General features: G+C 39.3%; 1 protein-coding gene across 2 annotated transcripts in view; it reads right to left on the bottom strand.

Annotated features, from left to right (window-relative positions):
- Positions 1 to 8,172: 8,172 nt before the first annotated feature.
- VSIG4 (V-set and immunoglobulin domain containing 4) overlaps positions 8,173 to 23,871 on the bottom strand; it is a 100,392-nt gene continuing 84,693 nt past the window's right edge. Inside the window, exon 8 of one of the 2 annotated variants that reach the window (XM_070784097.1) lies at positions 8,173 to 13,331. Coding sequence is in view for 1 of the 2 variants with exons in the window: in XM_070784100.1 (XP_070640201.1) it covers positions 13,295 to 13,331 (37 nt within the window). In the remaining variant the exon portion in view is untranslated. The remainder of the gene's footprint in view (positions 13,332 to 23,871) is intronic. The other variant, XM_070784100.1, reaches the window with a different exon arrangement.

Below are 23,871 nucleotides of genomic sequence, written 5' to 3'. Positions count from 1 at the left end.
TCCCTTGAAGCTGTCATTTCCACTGTATAATCATAAGGGATTTGATTTAGGCCATACCTGCCTGAATGGTCTTGTGGTTTTCCCTACTATCTTCAATTTAAGTCTGAATTTTGTAATACAAAGATCATGATCTGAGCCACAGTCAGCTCCCGGTCTTGGTTTTTCTGACTGTATAGAGCTTCTTCATCTTTTGCTGCAAAGAATATGATCAATCTGATTTTGGTATTGACCATCTGGAGATGTCCACGTGTAAAGTCATCTCTTGTGTTGTTGGAAGAGGGTGTTTGCTATAACCAGTGCATTCTCTTGGAAAAACTGTGTAAACCTTTGCCCTGCTTCATTCTGTACTTTAAGGCCAAATTTGCCTGTTACTCCAGGTATCTCTTGACTTCCTACTTTTGCATTTGAGTCCCCATGATGAAAAGGACATCTTTTTTTTGGTGTTAGTTCTAGAACCTCTTGTAAGTCTTCATAGAACTGCTTAACTCAAGCTTCTTTGGTATTGGTGGTTGAAGCATAGAATTGGATTACTGTGATATCAAATGTTTTGCCTTGGAAATGACCAGAGATCATTCTGTAATTTTTGAGATTGCACCCAAGTACTGCATTTTGGACTCTTTTGTTGACCATGAGGGCCACTCCATTTCTTCTAAGGGATTCTTGCCCACGGTAGAAGACATAATGTGCATCCGAATTAAATTCACCCATTCTGGTCCATTTTAATTCACTGATTCCTAAAATGTCAGTGTTCACTCTTGCCATCTCCTGTTTTACCACTTCCAATTTACCTTGATTCATGGACCTAACATTCCAGGTTCCTATGCAATATTAGGCTTCCCACACAATAGTAAAGTAATGCTCAAAATTCTCCAAGCCAGGCTTCAGCAATATGTGAACCGTGAACTTCCTGATGTTCAAGCTGGTTTTAGAAAAGGCAAAGGAACCAGAGATCAAATTGCCAACATCCACTGGATCATGGAAAAAGCAAGAGAGTTCCAGAAAAACATCTATTTCTGCTTTATTGACTATGCCAAAGCCTTTGACTGTGTGGATCACAATAAACTGTGGAAAATTCTGAAAGAGATGGGAATACCAGAACACCTGACCTGCCTCTTGAGAAATTTGTATGTAGGTCAGGAAGCAACAATTAGAACTGGACATGGAACAACAGACTGGTTCCAGATAGGAAAAGGAGTTCGTCAAGGCTTTATATTGTCACCCTGTTTATTTAACTTCTATGCAGAGTACATCATGAGAAACGCTGGACTGGAAGAAGCACAAGCTGGAATCAAGATTGCCGGGAGAAATATCAATAACTTCAAATATGCAAATGACACCACTCTTATGGCAGAAAGTGAAGAGGAACTCAAAAGCCTCTTGATGAAAGTGAAAGTGGAGAGTGAAAAAGTTGGCTTAAAGCTCAACATTCAGAAAACGAAGATCATGGTATCCGGTCCCACCACTTCATGGGAAATAGATGGAGAAACAGTGGAAACAGTGTCAGACTTTATTTTTCTCGGCTTCAAAATCACTACAGATAGTGACTGCAGCCATGAAATTAAAAGACGCTTACTCCTTGGAAGGAAAGTTATGACCATCCTAGATAGCATATTCAAAAGCAGAGACATTACTTTGCCAACAAAGTTTCGTCTAGTCAAGGCTATGGTTTTTTCCTGTGGTCATGTATGGATGTGAGAGTTGGACTGTGAAGAAGGCTGAGCACCGAAGAATTGTTGCTTTTGAACTGTGGTGTTGGAGAAGACTCTTGAGAGTCCCTTGGACTGCAAGGAGATCCAACCTGTCCATTCTGAAGGAGATCAGCCCTGGGATTTCTTTGGAAGAAATGATGCTGACGCTGAAACTCCAGTACTTTGGCCACCTCACGCGAAGAGTTGATTCATTGGAAAAGACCTTGATGCTGGGAGGGATTGGGGGCAGGAGGAGAAGGGGACGACAGAGGATGAGATGGCTGGATGGCATCACTGACTCGATGGACATGAGTCTCAGTGAACTCCGGGAGTTGGTGATGGACAGGAGTCCTGGTGTGCTGCGATTCATGTGGTCACAAAGAGTCGGACATGACTGAGTGACTGATCTGATCTTATTTGATCTGGTGGCTCAGATAGTAAAGCGTCTGCCTGCAATGTGGGAGACCTGTGTTCCATCCCTGGGTTGGGAAGATCCTCTGGAGAAGGAAATGGCGACCCACTCCAGTACTCTTGCCTGGAAAATACCATGGACAGAGGAGCCTGGTAGGCTACAGTCCATAATCAGACATGAGTGAGTGATTTCACTTCACTTCATGCAATATTAGTCTTTACAACATCAGACCTTACTTCCATCACCAGTCACATCCACAACTGGGTGTTGTTTTTGCTTTGGCTCCATCTCTTCATTCTTTCTGGAGTTGTTTCTCCACTCTTCTCCCGTAGCATATTTGGCACCTACTGACCTGGGGAGTTCATCTTTTAGTGCCCTATCTTTTTGCCTTTTCATACTGTTTAAGGGGTTTCTCAAAGCAAAAATACTGAAGTGGTTTGCCATTCCCTTCTCCAGTGGACCACACTTTGCCCAAACTCTCCACCATGGCCAATCCATCTTGAGTGGGCCTACGTGGCATGGCTCATAGTTTCATTGAGTTAGACAAGGCTGTGATCAGTTTGGTTAGCTCTCTGTAATTGTGGTTTTCATTATGTCTGCCCTCTGATGGATAAGGATAAGAGGCTTGTGGAAGTTTCTTGATGGGAGGGACAGGCTGTGGGAAATCTGGGTCTTGCTCTGTGGACGAATCCAGGTCTTGCATGTGTATGTGCACAGACATGTCAGACTCTTTGCAACCCCATGGACTGTAGCCCTCTAGGCTCTTCTCTCCATGGAATTTTCCGGGCAAGAATACTGGAGTGGGTTACCATTTCCTACTTCAGGGGATTTTCCTGACCCAGGGATCAAATTTGCTTCTCCTGCATTGGAAGCAGAATTCTTTACTACTGAGACACCTGGGAAACCCTCCACTTTCTGATACTTAGGGCTAATATTCAGGAAATTCAAAGTTATATCATCTCTTAAATATTGAAGTGTTTCTATACCAGCTGGTAAATAGTCACTACCCTAAGTTCCCTACATATCCCTTACTGCACTAATCCCTCACCTGGAACACCTAATCCTTCCTAGGATATAGCAACTAAAGGGGTAATGTTTCTTGAACCTTGTTTTAACATCACAAACCTATATTTATTCAGATATTTGGGGGGCCATTGCCATACATTTTATTAAATATTTTGAATATTACTCCTATCTGTGCCCAATGTTTTATGATATAACTGACTACTCGTGATCCTGACATGTTCCTAGCTATCTTGCTTCTATAACAGGCCTTAACTTCTCTAAGTTTTTTCATTCAAATATTAGTCTTGGGGTTCAAGATTTTATAGCCTATATAAGAAATTCTAGGGAAGTGAGGGGGTTTGAGAATCTGATGGTCCACATGCTGTCTATAAAAATCATACTATACCCAATTATAAAGCCGTCCAAAGATTATCCAGGTGAGATTTTAGAAAATTAGAAGTCGGCTTTACTATCAGATGGATCAATTTGAGTGTAGACTTTGTTACATACTAACTGTATGACCTTTGATGTGTCACTCAATTTTGTGAATCTTAGTTACCTTGTCTATAAAACTGAGGCAATGTTATTGTAATAGGGTCATTATATGAAACACCTTAACTGGTCCAACAAATATTGAGGTCCTTTTCTGTGGTAGGAATTGCTCCAGCCCTTGCTCCTCAAAGTGTGGTTCATATTGATGTTATTGACATCATGGAACACCAATCTCACCACCTAATCAGAATATTTATTTTTACAAAAATATCAATGGACATTAAAGTTTGAGAAGCACTACTCTAGATAGACCACATTCCTGAAATATACACATATTATGCAATATACAAATATTATCATTTCTAGAGAAAAAATCTGTTTGAAGGAGAAGACATTTTTGATTTTGATCTCCTGGAATTGTAGAGTTAGAATAAAAATGAAGGTCAGAGAGCCCTGAAAAGTAGAAGTCACCATTCAGATGTCTGCTGGGGCTAAGCAGGAGCTACAAGGTAGGTTCTATGTCCCTAAAAGAGAGCAGCTGCACCCAGCTCCAGTCGACTATTGCAAGGTGGAAATGTTAGCCAAGGGATTCTAAACCTTCTGATTTTTCAAGAGAAACTAGAAAGCCAGAGGTTCACACAGAAGGGAACAAATTCTTTCAGGTGGATCCCATTCATTGACTTCTACCTAGAGCTCTCTATTGTCATGATATTCAATGCATGGTCTGTAGACCAGCAGTATCTGTACCACCTAAGAGCTTTTTAGAAATTCTGAAATTTTAGGCCCCATTTCAGACCTTCTGAATCAGAATCCAAATTTAAAGATCACCAGGTGATTTGTACACACAAAAAAGTCTGAGATGCATGATTTAGTTGCTGGGAATATAATAGTATACAAATATTTTGTTCTCATAGATGTTACATACTAGTAGGACAAGATATACAATAGAAATGAAAAATGATTAGTAAACAAGAGTAGTTTCAATGGTGATATATATTATGAAGAAAGTAAAATGTCCAGGATGGCTTCTTTACTTGCATGGATGGTATTTAATCTGGGGCCATAGATAAACTAAAATGACTCAAAATAGGATGGCTAGACACACTGGCATCACAGGTCTCTCTTTTTCTGTGACTTCTCCACATGACTAGCATGGGCCTCTTCATAGCATGGTGATCTTAGGGTTATCAGCCATCTTAACATAGTGGTTAGCTTCACCTAAAATAAGCATTCCAATAGGCCAGTGTGACAACTCATTAGTTAAACAGATACTGAGGAACTACTCTGCAAAGCACTGTCCCATACACTTGTTATAAATATTCTGATACAACCTCACAAGTTACGTAGCATCACTTCTGTCGCATTCTACTAGTTGCAAGGAAGGTATAGGACCATCCCAGATTTAAAGAGATGAGATATACAAGAATAAGAATAATGAAGGAGTGTATTCCTTGGGGAATCATGTTTGGAGAATAACTACCACAAGAGATAATATTTGAGCTGAGACCTGAATGGAGCAAAGTTGCCAACCATGCAAAATTCTGAGCAAAAAGCACTTCAGGTAGAAGAAATTGCCTGCAAAGGCACTGGGACAGAAGCAAGTTTAAAATTTTCAAGAGATGTAAAAAGGACATTGTTATTATAGCAAAGTGTATGAAGGAGAGTGTCATAGAAAACAAAACTGGAGAGGTAGGCAAGAAACATATTATCATAGGTGAGAAGTTCAGAGTTTACATTAATCACAATGGGAAGAATTGGAGTTTTTGAAGCATGCTATGCTAAGTCACTTCAGTCGTGTCCAACTCTGTGTGACCCCATAGACGGCAGCCCACCAGGCTCCCCCGTCCCTGGGATTCTCCAGGCAAGAACACTGGAGTCGGCTGCCATTTCCTTCTCCAATGCAGGAAAGTGAAAAGTGAAAGTGAAGTTGCTCAGTCATGTCCGATTCTTAGCGACCCCATGGACTGCAGCCTACCAGGCTCCTCCGTCCATGGGATTTTCCAGGCAAGAGTACTGGAGTGGGGTGCCACTGCCTTCTCCGTTTTGAAGCATGGAAGTATTAAAAGATAAACTGAGGCATATTACAAACTTTGAGTTTATTTGAGCAAAACTTAGTTGGAATTAGGCAGGACTGGACTGAAAATGGTTAAGAGTGCTCCACCAACAGGAACTAAAGGAAAGACTTTTATAGAGAAGAGGCAGGCATAAGTAAAGAAAAACAGAACTTCGCTATAGTTTAAGCAGTTGCATTACATGACTATTTGCGATGTATTGTCCTTAGGTTTCAGTTTGTTATCCTTGAGGATATCCTTACAGGCTTAGGCTTTGGTCTGTTTACACAGATTCCTAAGTCACTCAAACTACTGCAGTCTAATGGCTTTCTTTCTTTCTTTTTTTTCACTCATTGAGGTTATCTTTTTTCTTTTTAAACTTATATTTAATTGGAGGATAATTGCTTTATAATGCTTTCTTAAAATTAATTTATATTAATTGGACAATTATTAATTTACAATATTTGATGTTTTTTTCCATACATCGACATGAATCAGCCATAGGTGTATTTGTGATTCTCCATCCTGAACCTCCCCCCTCCACCTCCCTCCCCACTCTATCCTTCTGGGTTGTCCCAGAGCACTGGCTTTGAGTGCTTTGCTTCACACATGGAACTTGCACTGGTCATATAATTTACATATGGTAATACACATGTTTCAATGCTATTCTCTCAAATCATCCCACCCTCGCCTTCTCGCACAACCCAAAAGTCTGTTCTTTACATCTGTGCTGTCTCACATATAAGGTCATCATTACTATCATTCTAATTTCCATATATATGTGTTAATATACTGTATTTGTGTTTTTCTTTCTGACTTACTTCACTCTGTAAAATAGGCTCCAGTTTCATCCACCTCATTAGAACTGATTCAAATGCATTCTATTTAATGGCTGAGTAATATTCCGTCGTGTATATGTACCACCGCTTACTTATCCATTCCTGTGTCGATGGACATCTAGGTTGCTTCCATCTCCTGTCTATTGTAAACAGCACTGTGATGAACATTGGGGTATATGTGTCCCTTTCAATTCTGTTTTCCTTGGTGTGTATGCCCAGCAGTGGTATTGCTGTGTCATATGGCAGTTCTATTTCCAGTTTTTTAAGTAATCTCCACACTGTTCTCCATAGTGGCTGTACTAGTTTGCATTTCCACCAACAGTGTACGAGGGTTCCCTTTTATCCACACCCTCTCCAGCATTTATTGTTTGTAGACTTTTTGATACCAGCCATTCTGACTGGCATGAGATGGTACCTCATTGTGGGTTTGATTTGCATTTCTCTGATAATGAATGATGTTGAGCATCTTTTCATATGCTTGTTAGCCATATGTATATCTTCTTTGCAGAAATGTCTGGTTAGTTCTTTGGCCCATTTTTTGATTGGGTCGTTTATTTTTCTGGAATTGAGCTGCAGGAGTTGCTTGTATATTTTAGAGATTAATTCCTTGTCAGTTGATTCATTTGCTATTATTTACTCCCATTCTGAAGCCTATCTTTTCACCTTGCTTATAGTTTCCTTCGTTGTGCAGAAGCTTTTAACTTTAATTAGGTCCAATTTGTTTATTTTTGCTTTTATTTCCATTACTCTGGGAGGTGGGTCATAGAGGATCCTGCTGTGGTTTATGTCAGGAGTGTTTTGTCTGTTTTCCTCTAGCAGTTTTATCATTTCTGGTCTGACATTTATATCTTTAATCCATTTTGAGTTTATTTTTGTGTATGGTGTTAGAAAGTGTTCTAGTTTCATTCTTTTACAGGTGGCTGACCACTTTTCCCAGCACCAGTTGTTAAAGAGATGATTTTTTCTCCATTGTATATTCTTGCTTTCTTTGTCAAAGATAAGGTGTCCATAGGTGTGTGGATTTAATTCTGGGATTTCTATTTTGTTCCATTGATCTATTTTTTTTTTGGTCTTTGTGCCAGTACCATACTGTCTTGATGATTATAGCTTTGTAGTATAGTCTGAAGTCAGGCAGGTTGATTCTTCCAGTTCCATTCTTCTTTTTCAAGATTGCTTTTGCTATTCAAAGTTTTTTGTATTTCCATACAAATTGTGAAGTTATATATTCTAGTTCTCTGAAAAATACAGTTGGTATCTTGATAGGGATTGCATTGAATCTATGGATTGCTTTGGGAGGTATACTCATTTTCACTATATTGATTCTTCCACTCCATGAACATGGTATATATCTCCATCTATTTGTGTCATCTTTGATTTCTTTTATCACTGTTCTATAGTTTTCTTTATATAGGTCTTTTGTTTCTTTAAGTAGATTTATTCCTAAGTATTTTATTCCATGTACCGCAATGGTGAATGGAATTGTTTCCTGAATTCTGCTTTCTGTTTTCTTATTGTTAGTGTATAGGAATGCAAAGGATTTCTTGCCGGGGTCCAGCCCCAGTGGATCCAGGGAATTCGAAGCGGGGACGGTGTCGGCGAGGATCAGGAAACAATTGCTTAATTAAATGTTAATTAAGGATATAAAGAGTAATAGAATGAGGATAGCTCAGTGAGGAAATTCAGTGGAGAGAAGAGGCTGAATAATTCAGCCAGAAGGTAAGAGAAAGAACGACATGGTGAGACCAAGTTTCGGTGAACAAGGCCCGCACTTTATTTTCCAAAGTAGTTTTTATACCTTAAGTTATGCATAGAGGATAATGGGGGAAGGGGTAGAGTCATGCAGTAAGCCAGGCTTTCTTCCTGCAAACTTATCATATGCAAAAGTTTAGGTGATTTGCATCATCTTCTGGCCCGGAGGCCTTTTTCTCTAAAGGTGATTATTCTAAAGTCAGGCGCCAGCCTCCAAAAAGCATTAGATAAAGTTGCATTCCTACAGAGCAAAGGTGTGGTGGGCTATAACAAGAAAAAGAATTAACTCAAGGGTCCCAGGTTACAAACATTAAAGCTAATATTTACACCAATTATATTAATCAATACACTGCCAGGGACACAGCAGGTAAGGGATATGGAGACTTAGCAGCAAACATTGGCCCAACAAGTGAAAAACCCTTCACCAATACAATTTCTAATCAATCTTTTAACTGCTCAAAGGAATCTGTATTTAGACAGTTTAGAACATCTCATGCCTCTCACAATTTGGAGGCTCTGAGCAATCACATGTGGCCGGAAAAACCTATTCAGGCAGGCTAGAGGACTTCCAAGGGAGTTTGTAGGTTGAAACACTGTCACACCCAGGAATTATTAACTGGAGCTGTAAGCTAACCCTTTTTTCAGAGAGGTAGTGGGGGACAGCCCCCCGTAAAGTCAGAGGTGTAGGTGAAAGCACAAAGCAGAAAGTAGGCAGACTCTGGTTTTGGGGGTAGATTGCTCGAGAATTTCCAGGGAGACTCCTGAGGCTTGATCCCACCTTTGCGTATGCCAAGCCTCCTTCCTCATGACCTTTGCCAGGGGCGGAGCTCGCTCCCCGCATCTCCCCCTTTTTTATTTCTTAAAACAGCCAGATGCAGCTCAGTCGCGAGCTTTTGAATGTTCTGCCGAAGAATCCTGACAATACAAGGAAGAATGATTATGAGAAGCAAAATTAGAACTAAAGATATTAGACAGAATGTTTTTTCCAGAAGTAAAGTTAGAGAAGGTGTGAAATAAGTCATTAGCTGCTCCAGTGGCGGTAAAATCCAGTCGAGAGTGTTCCAGGGTCTGTATTTGATTATGAACTTTCCCTAAGTCCAGGCCAATGTCAGAGCTGTTGCAAACACCTGATATATGTTTTTTGATTTTTTCCCATTCATAATCTGTCTCGTTTACCTTTAAAGATGTCACGCATATCCACCGGTAATCAGCGTGGCAAGACAGAGCCATTTTCACTTTTAAAGCCTGTAACTCAGTCCCAATATGCATTATTGCCTCTTCTAAGGCATCTACTCTCATCTCCAATTTTCTATCTATAACTTTCTGTGTTGCTAGAGTTAAAGAAACATTTTTAGACATGGTATCAACATATTGGGCAGTATGCACTTGTTGAGTCAATGATATTGCTGCCACAGTAACAGAAGCAATTGCTGCTATTAAAGCTGATATTCCTAAAATAAGTAAGCCCACAAATCGTCACGATCGCATTAAATCCTGAAGTCTTTGTAATACAGCAAGACTATAGTTATATCAATAAGTGGTTACATCATAAGATAAGGTGGACATTGTAACACTACAAAGGAGCAAACATTATATTGAGGGTTTAAACAAGATGAGAGCATGCATTGTTCACAAGTCACTGCATTGGGTCCACCAGTGAAAAGTCACATGTACATTAAGTTTTCCAGAATCATTGGTAAAGAGAAAAACATAAGGAGAGGGTAGACAAGCCAAAACAGAATAAGTAGAATTATTTTCTGGTTGGAGTTCGCACTGCAGCAGCCCCGTCGGTCTCTCCGGGATCTCGATGTTTATTTTGCCTCCCCTTCAGGCGGGCTCCTCTTTTGTGATCGAAGCAATGGGGGAACTTGATGTCTGGGAGACTGCAACATGGCAAATCAGCCTGTCCCGGATGTAAATTGGAAAATGTGCATCCTGTGGAAAAATACAAGCACATCCTCGACCGCTAGTTAATAATGGGTCAGGACCCTTCCATTGTCCTGTGAGGAGGTCCTTCCATTTAACTAATGGTTTTGCATTTAATTGCTCCAGGCACCAATGACGAAGCATTGCAGTAGTTCCAGCCAGATCAGTGTTTAGAATATTTATTACAAAAAGAGCAAATATTTATTACGAAAAGAGCATGTTGCAAGATTTGATGGGGACAGCTATACTTAAACTCCCCTTCTTTTAGTTTTTGAATTTGGATTTTTATTTTTTATTTTTTTTTTCACTTTTTTATTTTTTATTTTTTTTTATAAATATTTTTATCCACCACAGGTATACATGTGTTCCCCATCCTGAACCCTCCTCCCTCCTCCCTCCCCATACCATCCCTCTGGGTTGTCCCAGTGCACCAGCCCCAAGCATCCAGTATCGTGCATTGAACCTGGACTGGCATCTCGTTTCATACATGATATTTTACATGTTTCAATGCCATTACTCCATATTCATTTCTAATTTTGTTGACTTGATTCTTCTCCCTTTGTTTCTTGAGGAGTCTGGCTAATGTTTTTTCTATTTTATTTATCTTCTCAAAGAACTAGCTTTTAGCTTTGTTGATTTTTGCTATGGTCTCCTTTGTTTATTTCTGCCCTAATTTTTATGATTTCTTTCCTTCTACTAAACCTGGGGTGCTTAATTTCTTCCTTTTCTAGTTGCTTTACATGTAAAGTTAGGTTATTTCTTTGACTTTTCTCTTGTTTCTTGAGGTAAGCTTGTATTGCTTTGAACCTTCCCTTTAGCACTGCTTTTACTCCACCCCATAGATTTTGTGTTGTGTTTTCATTTTCATTCATTTCTATGCATATTTTGGTTTCTTTTTTGACTTTTGTGGTTTGTTGGTTATTCAGAAGCATGTTCTTTAGCCTCCATATGTTTGTATTTTTAATAGTTTTTCCTGTAATTGACATCTAATCTGACCGAAATGTGATCAGAAAAGATGCTTGGAATGACTTCAATGCTTTTTTAATTTACCAAGGCTAGATTTGTGGCCCAGGATGTGATCTATCCTGGAGAAGTTTCCATGTGAACTTTAGAAAAAGATGAAATTCATTGTTTTGGGGTGAAATGTCCTATAGATATCAATTAGATCTAAATGGTCCATTGTATCATTTAAAGTTTGTGTTTCCTTGCTAATTTTCTGTTTAGTTGATCTATCCATAGGTGTGAGTGGGGTATTAAAGTCCTCCACTATTTTTGTGTTACTGATAATTTCCCCTTTTATACTTGTTAGCATTTGCCTTACATATTGAGGTGCTCCTAAGTTGGGTGCATATATATCTATAATTGTTATATCTTCTTCTTGGATTGATCCTTTGATCGTTATGTAGTGTCCTTCTTTGTCTCTTTTCACAAACTTTATTTCAAAGTCTATTTTATCTGATATGAGCGTTGCTACTTCTGCTTTCTTTTGGTCTCCATTTGTGTAAAATATCTTTTTCCAGCCCTTCATTTTCAGTCTGTATGTGTCCCGTTTTGAGGTGGTTCTCTTGTAGATAACATATACAGGGGTCTTGTTTTTGTATCCATTCAGCCAGTCTTTATCTTTTGGCTGGGGCATCAACCCATTTACATTTAAGGTAATTATCGGTAAGTATGATCCCGTTGCCATTTACTTTGTTGTTCTGGGTTCGAGTTTTTAAACCTTTTTTGTATTTCCTGTCTAGAGAAGATCCTTCAGTACTTGTTGAAGAGCTGGTTTGGTGGTGCTGAATTCTCTCAACTTTTGCTTGTCTGTAAAGCTTTTGATTTCTCCTTCATATTTGAATAAGATCCTTGCTGGGTACAGTAATCTGGGTTGTAGGTTTTTCTCTTTCATCACTTTAAGTATGTCCTGCCATTCCTTTCTGGCCTGAAGAGTTTCTATTGAAAGATCAGCTGTTATCCTTATGGGAATCCCCTTGTGTTATTTGTTGCTTTTCCTTTGCTGCTTTTAATATTTGCTCTGTGTTTGATATTCGTTAATTTGATTAATATGTATCTTGAGGTATTTTGCCTTGGGTTTATCCTGTTTGGGACTCTCTAAGTTTCTTGGACTTGGGTGGCTATTTCCTTCTTCATTTTAGGGAAGTTGTCAACTATTATGTCCTCAAGTATTTTCTCATGGCCTTTCTTTTTGTCTTCTTCTTCTGAGACTCCTATGGTTTGAATTTTGGGATGTTTGACATTGTCTCAGAGGTCTCTGATGTTGTCCTCATTTTTTAAAATTCTTTTTTCTTTTTTCCTCTCTGCTTCATTTATTTCTACCATTCTATGTTCCACCTCACTTATCCTATCTTCTGCCTCAGTTATTCTACTCTTGGTTCTGTCCAGAGGGTTTTTTTTTTTTTTTTGATCTCAGTTATTGTATTATTTATTATTGATTGACTCTTTTTTATTTCTTCTAGATCCTTGTTAAACACTTCTTGCATCTTCTCAATCCTTGTCACCAGACTATTTATCTGTAACTCCATTTTGCTTTCAAGATTTTGGATCATTTTTACTATCATTATTTTGAATTCTTTTTCAGGTAAACTCCCTATCTCCTCCTCTTTTGTTTGGTTTGGTAGGCAGTTATCATGTTCCTTTACCTGATGAATATTTCTCTGCCTTTTCATCTTGTTTATATTGCTGTGTTTTGGTGGCCTTTCTGTATGCTGGTTCTTTGTGGTTCCTATTTATTGTGGAGGTTGCTCCCTGTGGGTGGGGTTGGACGAGTGGCTTGTCAAGGTTTCCTGGTTAGGGAAGCTTACGTTGACATTCTGGTGGGAGGAGCTGGATCTCTTCTCTGGAGTGCAGTGAAGTGTCCAGTAGTGGGTTTTGAGGTGTCCATGGGTTTGATGTGACTTTTGGCTGCCTGTACTTTAATGCTCAGGTTTATGTTCCGGCATTGTTGGAGAATTAGCTCGATATGTCTTGCTCTGAAACTTGTTGGTTCTTAAGTGGAGCTTGGTTTCAGTGTAGCTATGGAGCCTTTTGGATGAGCTCTCATCAATTAATGTTACCTGGAGTCAGGAGTATTCTGGAGTTCTCAAGTTTGGGATTTAAGCCTCTTGCCTCTGGATTTCAGTCTTATTTTTACAGTAGCCTTAAGACTTCTCCATCCATACAGCACCTATGATAAAACATCTAGGTTAATGGCAAAAAGATTCTCTACAGTGCGGGACACCCAGAAAGGTTCACAGAGTTACATGGGGAAGAGAAGAGGGAGGAGGGAGATCAAGGTCACCAGGAGGAGAAGACAGGGAATCAAGCAGGGAGAGAGCAATCTAGCCAATAATCAATTCTTTATATGCTCTCCACCATCTGGAACACTCAGAGAGGTTCACGGAGCTACATAGAGAAGAAAAGAGGGAGGAAGGAAATAGAGGTGACCAGGAGGAGAAGAGGGGGAGTCAAAAGGAGAGAAACAGATCTAGCCAGTAATCAGTTCCCTAAGTGTTCTCCACAGCCCAGAACACCCAAAGAGATTCACAGAGTTGTGTAGAGAAGAGAAGGGGGATGGAGGAGATAGAGGTGACCTGGGAGAGAAAAAGGAGAGTCAACAGGGGGAGAGAGCAATCAAGCTAGTAATCACACTCCTACGTAAAAATGGATACTAAAGATTGGATTCTTAAAGGTGCAAAATTGATAACAAAAAACAAAAAGCAAAGATTAAAAATCTAGATTAGAGGTTAGACTCTCAAAAATACTATATTAAAAATACAAAACAAAATCAATCACAAAATTATAAAAAATATATATGTGAAATTTGCTTTAAAAATAGGGTCTTTTTTTGCAAGGTAATAGTAGGTTATAAAAATGAAAATTAAAGGAGTAATAAGGAATTTAAAAATTAAAAAATGATAATAGTAAAATATATCTTAGAATTTCTCTGGAGCTGTTGAGGGCAGTGTGGTGCCAGTTTAGTTTCAGATAGTTCCTTGTTCCAGCTTATACTTCTTCTCAAGGTCTATAGGCCCCTTCTAGTATAGTCAGTGCTAACTGCAGGGTTTTAATCTGTTGCACCTGTCACTTCCAGAGCAGTTCCCTCTTCTTTGTTTATTTTGACTTCCTCTGTTTCCAAGTCTCTTCAGTGTCTAATTTCCGCCCTGACACAAGGGGGCGAAGGTGGTCACTTATTTAGGCTAACTTGTTTAGTTGTACTGTGGGGAGGGAGAAACACTGCAAACAAATATCACTGGCATGTGTGGGGAGTTCTCGCAGTGTCTCGGCCACACTGGGTTTGCCCCACACTCTCAGTATGTGTGCTTTCCCAGTCTACACTGCCCAGGCTTCAGACTGTTCTGCAGCGGAACTGTCTAAAGTGGGCCCTGGGTTGGGTGTACTTCCCAGTCCTAAGCCACTCAGGTTCAGGTTCTCAGGTACCCCACAAAGGCACAGACTCGGTTGGGCCTGCTTTTTGTGCCCTTCCAAGGTCCAAGCAGCTCAGGCGACCAGGTGCTTGGCGAGCACACTCCCAATTTGGTGGTGCATCTTATCACCTCCCCAGTCCCAGGCACTTGGTTTCCTGGGTGCACCACAAGAGCACTGTCTCAGGTATGCCGTGTGTCTCCTTTGGAGGGCTGATCTCTGATTGCCACCATCCTGGTGGATGTCAACTGTCCAGGATCCCAGGAAGACTGGTTAGTAACTGGGAGCCTACTCACAGTTTGGTGGAGGATGCCATCTCTGGGGCCAAGATTGCCTCTCACCTTCTGGCTCTGGCTGCAGCCTGCCTGCCTCTCTGCCTCCAGTGGGGGAAGGGGCTCATCTGCATTCGGCTAGCTCTCCTCTGGTGTTCGCTCAATCCTTTGTTCTGTGAGCAGGCCAGGCTGTTGTGGGAAAGTTCTCTCTCTCTTTTTTTTCTTTTTTCCTCTGGCTATCGCAGTTTGGGTTGCTATCTCACCTTAGCTCCCTCAGATTGTTCTCAGGGCATTCAGGCCTGGTCCCCACCCTAAGTATGCAGCCTAGACCTCCCTGTTCAGCCCCCATTCAGCTCACTGCTGGCAGACTCCAGCGTCTGGGCTACCTCTCCGCTGAGAGTTTCGGCTAGGCGTGTAATCTGTGGGTTTGTTTGTTTGTTTGTTTTTTCCTCCCGGTTATGTTGCCCTTGGAGATTCCAAAACTCTCCACAAACCTGCCGGTGAGAGGGTTTCCTGGTGTTTGGAAACTTCTCCTCTTTCATGACTCCCTCCCCAGACCAGGTCTCTGTCCCTAACTCTTTTGTCTCTCTTTTTATCTTTCATATTTTGTCCTTCCTCCTTTTGAAGAGAATGGGTTGCCTTTCTGGGTGCTTGGTATTCTCTGCCAGGGTTCAGAAGTTGTATTGTGGAATTTGCTCAGCACTCAAATGTTCTTTCCATGAATTTGTGGGGGAGAAAGTGGTCTCCCCGTCCTATTCCTCTGCCATCTTAGGTCCGCCCCCTGATTTGCATTTTTTAAATTTTTTAAATTAAATTTAATTTAATTTAATTTAATTTTTTTCCCCATGCCTTAAGGTAATTTATTTTTTTAATTTTATTTTATTTTTAAACTTTACATAATTGTATTAGTTTTGCCAAATATCAAAATGAATCCATCACAGGTATACATGTGCTCCCCATCCTGAACCCTCCTCCCTCCTCCCTCCCCATACCATCCCTCTGGGTCGTCCCAGTGCACTAGCCCCAAGCATCCAGTATCGTGCATTGAACCTGGACTGGCATCTCGTTTCATACATGATATTTTACATGTTTCAATGCCATTGTCCCAAATCTTCCCATCCTCTCCCTCTCCCACAGAGTCCATAAGACTGTTCCATACATCAGGGTCACTTTTGCTTTCTCATACAAAGGGTTATTGTTATCATCTTTCTAAATTCCATATATCTGCGTTAGTATACTGTATTGGTGTTTTTCCTTCTGGCTTGCTTCACTCTGTATAATAGGCTCCAGTTTCATCCACCTCATTAGAACTGATTCAAATGTATTCTTTTTAATGGCTGAGTAATACTCCATTGTGTATATGTACCACAGCTTTCTTATCCATTCATCTGCTGATGGACATCTAGGTTGCTTCCATGTCCTGGCTATTATAAACAGTGCTGCGATGAACATTGGGGTACACGTGTCTCTTTCCCTTCTGGTTTCCTCAGTGTGTATGCCCAGCAGTGGGATTGCTGGATCATAAGGCAGTTCTATTTCCAGTTTTTAAAGGAATCTCCACACTGTTCTCCATAGTGGCTGTACTAGTTTGCATTCCCACCAACAGTGTAAGAGGGTTCCCTTTTCTCCACACCCTCTCCAGCATTTATTATTTGTAGACTTTTGGATCCCAGCCATTCTGACTGGTGTGAAATGGTACCTCGTAGTGGTCTTGATTTGCATTTCTCTGATAATGAGTGATGTTGAGCATCTTTTCATGTGTTTGTTAGCCATCTGTATGTCTTCTTTGGAGAAATGTCTATTTAGTTCTTTGGCCCATTTTTTGATTGGGTCATTTATTTTTCTGGAGTTGAGCTGGAGGAGTTGCTTGTATGTTTTTGAGATTAGTTGTTTGTCAGTTGCTTCATTTGCTATTATTTTCTCCCATTCTGAAGGCTGTCTTTTCACCTTGCTGATAGTTTCCTTTGATGTGCAGAAGCTTTTAAGAACTCTCCAGAAAGCAGGAATAGAAGGAACATACCTCAACATAATAAAAGCTATATATGACAAACCCACAGCAAACATTATCCTCAATGGTGAAAAACTGAAAGCATTTCCCCTAAAGTCAGGAACAAGACAAGGGTGCCCACTTTCACCATTACTATTCAACATAGTTTTGGAAGTTTTGGCCACAGCAGTCAGAGCAGAAAAAGAAATAAAAGGAATCCAAATTGGAAAAGAAGAAGTAAAAGTCTCACTATTTGCAGATGACATGATCCTCTACATAGAAAACCCTAAAGACTCCACCAGAAAATTACTAGAACTAATCAATGACTATAGTAAAGTTGCAGGATATAAAATCAACACACAGAAATCCCTTGCATTCCTATACACTAATAATGAGAAAACAGAAAGAGAAATTAAGGAAACAATTCCATTCACCATTGCAACAAAAAGAATAAAATACTTAGGAATATATCTCTGTAAAGAAACTAAAGACCTATATATAGAAAACTATAAAACACTGGTGAAAGAAATCAAAGAGGACACTAATAGATGGAGAAATATACCATGTTCATGGATTGGAAGAATCAATATAGTGAAAATGAGTATACTACCCAAAGCAATCTATAGATTCAATGCAATCCCTATCAAGCTACCAACAGTATTCTTCACAGAGCTAGAACAAATAATTTCACAATTTGTATGGAAATACAAAAAACCTCGAATAGCCAAAGCGATCTTGAGAAAGAAGAATAGAACTGGAGGAATCAACCTACCTGACTTCAGGCTCTACTACAAAGCCACAGTTATCAAGACAGTATGGTACTGGCACAAAGACAGAAATATAGATCAATGGAACAAAATAGAAAGCCCAGAGATAAATCCACACACGTATGGACACCTTATCTTTGACAAAGGAGGCAAGAATATACAATGGAGAAAAGACAATCTCTTTAACAAGTGGTGCTGGGAAAACTGGTCAACCACTTGTAAAAGAATGAAACTAGAACACTTTCTAACACCATACACAAAAATAAACTCAAAATGGATTAAAGATCTAAACATAAGACCAGAAACTATAAAACTCCTAGAGAAGAACATAGGCAAAACACTCTCTGACATACATCACAGCAGGATCCTCTATGACCCACCTCCCAGAATATCGGAAATAAAAGCAAAAATAAACAAATGGGACCTAATTTAATTTTATTTTTTAACTTTACAATATTGTATTGGTTTTACCATATATCAACATGAATCCGCCACAGGTATACACGTGCTCCCCATCCTGAACCCTCCTCCCTCCTCCCTCCCCGTACCATCCCTCTGGATTTGCATTTTTAAATAATGAGCAATGATTAGCATCTTTTCATGTGTTTGTTAGCCATCTGTATGTGTTCTTTAGATAAATGTCTGTTTAGGTCTTTTTACTGCTTGTTGATTGGGTTTTTTTTTTTTTTTTCTTTCTGGCATTCAATTGTATGAGCTGCTTGTGTATTTTGGAATTTAATCCTTTGTCAGTTGTTTCATTTGCTATTATTTTCTCCCATTCTGAGGGCTTTTTACCTTTTTTATAAAAGGTAAAAGGGCTTTTTACCTTTTACCTTCCTTGCTGTGAAAAAGCTTTTAAGTTTAATCAGGTCCCACTTGTTTACTTTTGTTTTTATTTCCATTACTCTAGGCGGTGGGTCATAAAGGATTTTGCTTTGATTTATCTCATCGAGTGTTCTGCCTATGTTTTCCTCTAAGAGTTTTATAGTTTCTCATCTTACATTTAGGTCTTTAATGCATTTTGAGCTTATCTTTGTGTATGATATTAGGAAATGTTCCAATTTCATTCTTTTACATGTAGCTGTCCAGTTTTCCCAGCACCATTTATTGAAGAATCTGTCTTTGCCCCATTGTATATTGTTGCCTCCTTTGTCAACAATAAGGCACCCATAGGCACATGGGTTTATTTCTGGGCTTTCTATCTTGTTCCATTGATCTATATTTCTGTTTTTGTGCCAGTGCTATACACTCTTGATGTCTGTGGCTTTGTAGTATAATCTGAATCAGGAAGGTTGATTCTTCCAGCTTCATTCTTCTTTCTCAAGATTGATTTGACTATTCAAGATCTTTTGTGTTTCCATATGAATTGTGAAATATTTTTTCTAATTCTGTGAAAAATGCCATTGGTAATTTTCAGGGATCACATTGAATCTGTAGATTGCCTTTGGTAGCAGAGTCATTTTCAAAATATTGATTCTTCCTACCAAGGAACACTGAATATCTCTCCATCTGTTTACGTCATCTGTGATTTCTTTCATTAGTGTCTTATGATTTTATCTGTACAGTTCTTTTGTCTCCTTAGGTAAGTTTATTCCTAGATATTTAATTCTTTTTGTTGTAATGGTGAATGGGATTCATTCCTTAATTTCTCTTTGTCATTTTTCATTGTTAATATATAGAAATGCAGTTGATTTCTGTGTATTGGTTTTCTATCCTACAACTCTGCTAAATTCACTGATTAGCTCTAATAATTTTCTGATAGCATCTTTAGAGTTTTCTATGTATAATACCATGTCATCTGAAAATAGTGAGAGCTTTACTTCTTCTTTTCTGATATGGATTCTTTTTATTTATTTATTTCTTCTCTGATTGGTGTAGCTAGGACTTTCAGAACTATATTGATTAACAGTGATGAAAGTGGACACCCTTGTCTTGTTCCTGATCTTAGGGGGCACGCTTTCAATTTTTTCACCATTGAGAATAATGTTTTCTGTGGGCTTCTCATACATGGCCTTTAGTATGTTGAGGTAGGTTCCTTCTATGCCCATTTTTGAAGTTTTACTCATAAATAGGTGCTGAATTTTGTCAAAGGCTTTTTCTGCATCTATTGAGATGATCATATGATTTTTATCTTTCAATTTGTTAATATGGTGTATCACATTGTTTGATTTATATATATTGAAGAATCTTTGCATTCCTGGTATAAACTCAACTTGATCATGGTGTATGAGCTTTTTGATGTGTTGCTGAGTTCTATTTGCTAACATTTTTTGAGGATTTTTTCATCTAGGTTCATCAGTGATATTAGCCTGTAGTTTTCTTTTTTCTGTTGTCTTTGTCTGGTTTTGGTTTCAGGGTGATGGTGATATCATAGAATGTGTTTGGAAGTGTTCCTTGTTCAATGACCTTAAGGCATTCTTCTGCTTTTAGATGCTTCTCTTTGATAACTGACTTTTTCTGTTTGTATTTCTTGACCTTAGGCATAGACTTAGGGATCTGCTACTGTTATTCTCTAAATGTTCTTTCTTTTTGTGTCTTGCATCTCTATCACTTTATGTGTGTTTCTGTCTCTAAGAGAGATCTCCCCTCTCTGCTGAGACTCCCACATATCCTCAGGTGGTACCAAGCTATAAACATTTATACATTTCTTATAAATACTTACAAAATACTAAGGTTATTTTTCCAAAAGTCAAATTTTTAAAAATGCAAGATTTGCATTCAGTTAGTAGATAGAGGCTGTATACTAAAGTACTATCCATGCTATCTTGCTTTTAATTTCAGCATTTGGGGCCTCTTACCTCTTGCTTTCACCCCTTGTCCCAGTATGTTATCCCAGGTTAACCTTTATCTTGTCAAGTACAAATTGACACTGGCAATGGGCACTTGCCCTCAACTTCTATAAGGATTAACTGATGTGCTGATGAAGCTCCTGACATTCAATACCCCTGAAAGGAGTTCAGCATGGAGAACAGAAATTGAGGCAGGAAACAGAAGGCCCCCCACCCCCCAGTAAAGCAATTGGAGATTCATTCCTTATGGACCAAAACTCTGAATAGCAGGATAATTATGAGAGGAGGCTAGGCCCTGCTCAGACCACATATTTCTTGTTCTTGACATCAGGAGACCTCCTTGACCACACATACACAGAAAGGCTCTTTGGAAGCCAAAGGGGAATTATGTCAAGGGATGTTCTACCCAGATGCCTTTTCAGTAAAATCCACCCTGGCTAAGAGATGCATGCACACAGATGAGAGGTCCTGATGTGAAATGAAAATTTCTCCTGCCATATTAATAAATAAGAAATGTCATAGCCATCAGCGATTTCTGGTCTCCAAATGTGAATTAGGGCTCCCAAAATTGTGATCCAGCAAATGCTGCCACCACTACCACCTCATGGTGATTGCTGAGGAGCTGGGGTGATGCAAGAAGCAGGGTGAACAAGGAAACAGGTTTGGCCCCAGATAGCTGAGGTGCATATGACAAGAATGAATTTAGTGAGCCCAGACTTGTATCTTCCTATACATAGAATGCTACATTCCTTAACTTGATACTCGATCTTTGATGTTCAGACTGCCTGCCCCCTCTGTTACAAACTAACTTGACTCCCTCTCCTTCCTCTTTGGAGCAGTTTTCTGGGCTCAGAGTCCTAAACATTCCCAACAAATAAAATAACTCTCTAATTTCAGGTTGTGACTATATTTTTTAGTTAACACTGAGATATACCAAATATGGACTGTGACTCAGGCAAATCAAAATGATTGGCCAAATGAAACAAAGAAGATATGCTCCATAGAAGTAATTGAAACTGCTGCAAGGGCACAACTCAGTGACTTTCTCTCACTGAATTCACCCATGTACTTATCCACATGTACTGTACTTTTTTTCCTCTTATTAAGTACTTTACTATCTTCACTACTTTCTATTATAGTGGAAATTCTTTTCTGCAAAGCCAAAGGGCCAGGGCCTTTGTCACTGACCCCTGGTCTAGTGGCTAGGATGTGGTGCTTTCATGGCTGCAACCCAGCCCAATCTCTGGCTGGCAACCCAAGCACCTCTCCAAGCCATTGCAGGCTGAGGCCACAGGAGATCAAATGAGGTACTCTGTGCTCCAGTAAACTGTCAGGATGGGTCTTTCAGCTCAGTTCAGTTGCTCAGTCATGTCCGACTCTTTGCGACCTCATGAATCACAGCATGCCAGGCCTTCCTGTCCATCACCAACTCCCGGAGTTCACTCAGACTCACGTCCATCGAGTCGGTGATGCCATCCAGCCATCTCATCCTCTATTGTCCCCTTTTCCTCCTGCCCCCAATCCCTCCCAGCATCAGAGTCTTTTCCAAAGAGTTTACCCTTTGCATGAGGTGGCCAAAGTACTGGAGTTTCAGCTTTAGCATCATTCCTTCCAAAGAAATTCCAGGGCTGATCTCCTTCAGAATGGATGGGTCTTTAGCTAGTTAGATATTTTCAGGAGCTGAGTTTATGAGCCAGGTTATTGTATCTCCTCATATCTAGAAAAGCACTAAAATTCTTCATGGTGACACTGTTCCTTGGGATTAATAAAGTTTCATGAGACTAGTAGAAACCTTCTGGAAAAATATGTGCTTGTTTGCATGTATTCCCTTTTCACCAAAATCACACATGTACTGACCTTTCCGCCTACCTCTTTGGAGAAGTTTGTCAGAGCTATCTGAGGTACTATCTCCCAGGCTGAAGTCCTCATTTTGCCTCAAATAAAACTTAACTCGCAATTCTCACATTATATGTTTTTTTAATGTTGGCAATATCTTGGTTTAAGCTGCTCCCCCCGCTACTAACACCATCCTCTTTTCATTTCATTGCACCTATGCGAGTATTTGGAGGATTAATTTGAAGTCCTGTGTTCTCCAGAAAGCATTCCAGGATACTGAAAAACATGATTGCAGTTAGCATGGAATCTTAGAATGTCTTTTAACTGGTCATTTAGAATTCAGAGATAGATATCTTTTCAATTCTATCTTAACTTTTATCAAGAGCAGATACACTTCTCTGGTGGTAGTCACATAGTTTTAGCACAACACTTAGATATACATTCTAGTGAACTGTTTTTCCAAATCTAAGCAAATACCTGTTTGACAACAGGTAAAATTACTTGAATCTGGAATGAATGATGTCAGCCCACAAGGTAGACTTTAGCTGGTGAAACAAAAATCAACAAAGCCAAAAGCTGGTTCTTTGAAAGGATAAATAAAATTGACAAACCATTAGCCAGACTCATCAAGAAACAAAAGGAGAAAGTCAGATCAATAAAATTAGAAATGAAAAAAAAAAATTAGAAATGAAAATGGAGAGATCACAACAGACAACACAGAAATACAAAGGATCATAAGAGACTACTATCAGCAATTATATGCCAATAAAATGGACAACATGGAAGAAATGGACAAATTCTTAGAAAAGTACAACTTTCCAAAACTGAACCAGGAAGAAATAGAAAATCTCAACAGACCCATCACAAGCATGGAAATTTAAACTGTAATCAGAAATCTTCCAGCAAACAAAAGCCCAGGTCCAGACAGCTTCACAGCTGAATTCTAAGAAAAATTTAGAGAAGAGCTAACACCTATCCTACTCAAACTTTTTCAGAAAGTTGCAGAGGAAGGTAAACTTCCAAACTCATTCTATGCGGCCACCATCATCCTAATACCAAAACCTGACAAAGATACCACAAAAAAAGAAAACTACAGGCCAATATCACTGATGAACATAGATGCAAAAATCCTTAACAAAAGTCTAGCAATCAGAATCCAACAACACATTAATAAGGTCATACACCATGACCAAGTGGGCTTTATCCCAGGGATGCAAGGATTCTTCAGTATCCACAAATCAATCAATGTAATACACCACATCAACAAATTGAAAAATAAAAGACATATGATGATCTCAATAGATGCAGAGAAAGCCTTTGACAAAATTCAACATCCATTTATGATAAAAACTCTCCAGAAAGCAGGAATAGAAGGAACATACCTCAACATAATAAAAGCTATATATGACAAACTCACAGCAAACATTATCCTCAAGGGTGAAAAATTGAAAGCATTTCCCCTAAAGTCAGGAACAAAACAAGGGTGCCCACTTTCACCACTACTATTCAACATAGTTTTGGAAGTTTTGGCCACAGCAATCAGAGCAGAAAAAGAAATAAAAGGAATCCAAATTGGAAAAGAAGAAGTAAAACTCTCACTGTTTGCAGATGACATGATCCTCTACATAGAAAATCCTAAAGGCTCCACCAG

This window comes from Bos indicus, chromosome X (genome assembly GCF_029378745.1).
Source record: "Bos indicus isolate NIAB-ARS_2022 breed Sahiwal x Tharparkar chromosome X, NIAB-ARS_B.indTharparkar_mat_pri_1.0, whole genome shotgun sequence".
Taxonomy (NCBI): Eukaryota; Metazoa; Chordata; class Mammalia; order Artiodactyla; family Bovidae; genus Bos; species Bos indicus.
Note: the sequence above shows the minus strand (reverse complement) of the source record. Positions and strands in the feature narration are given on the sequence as shown.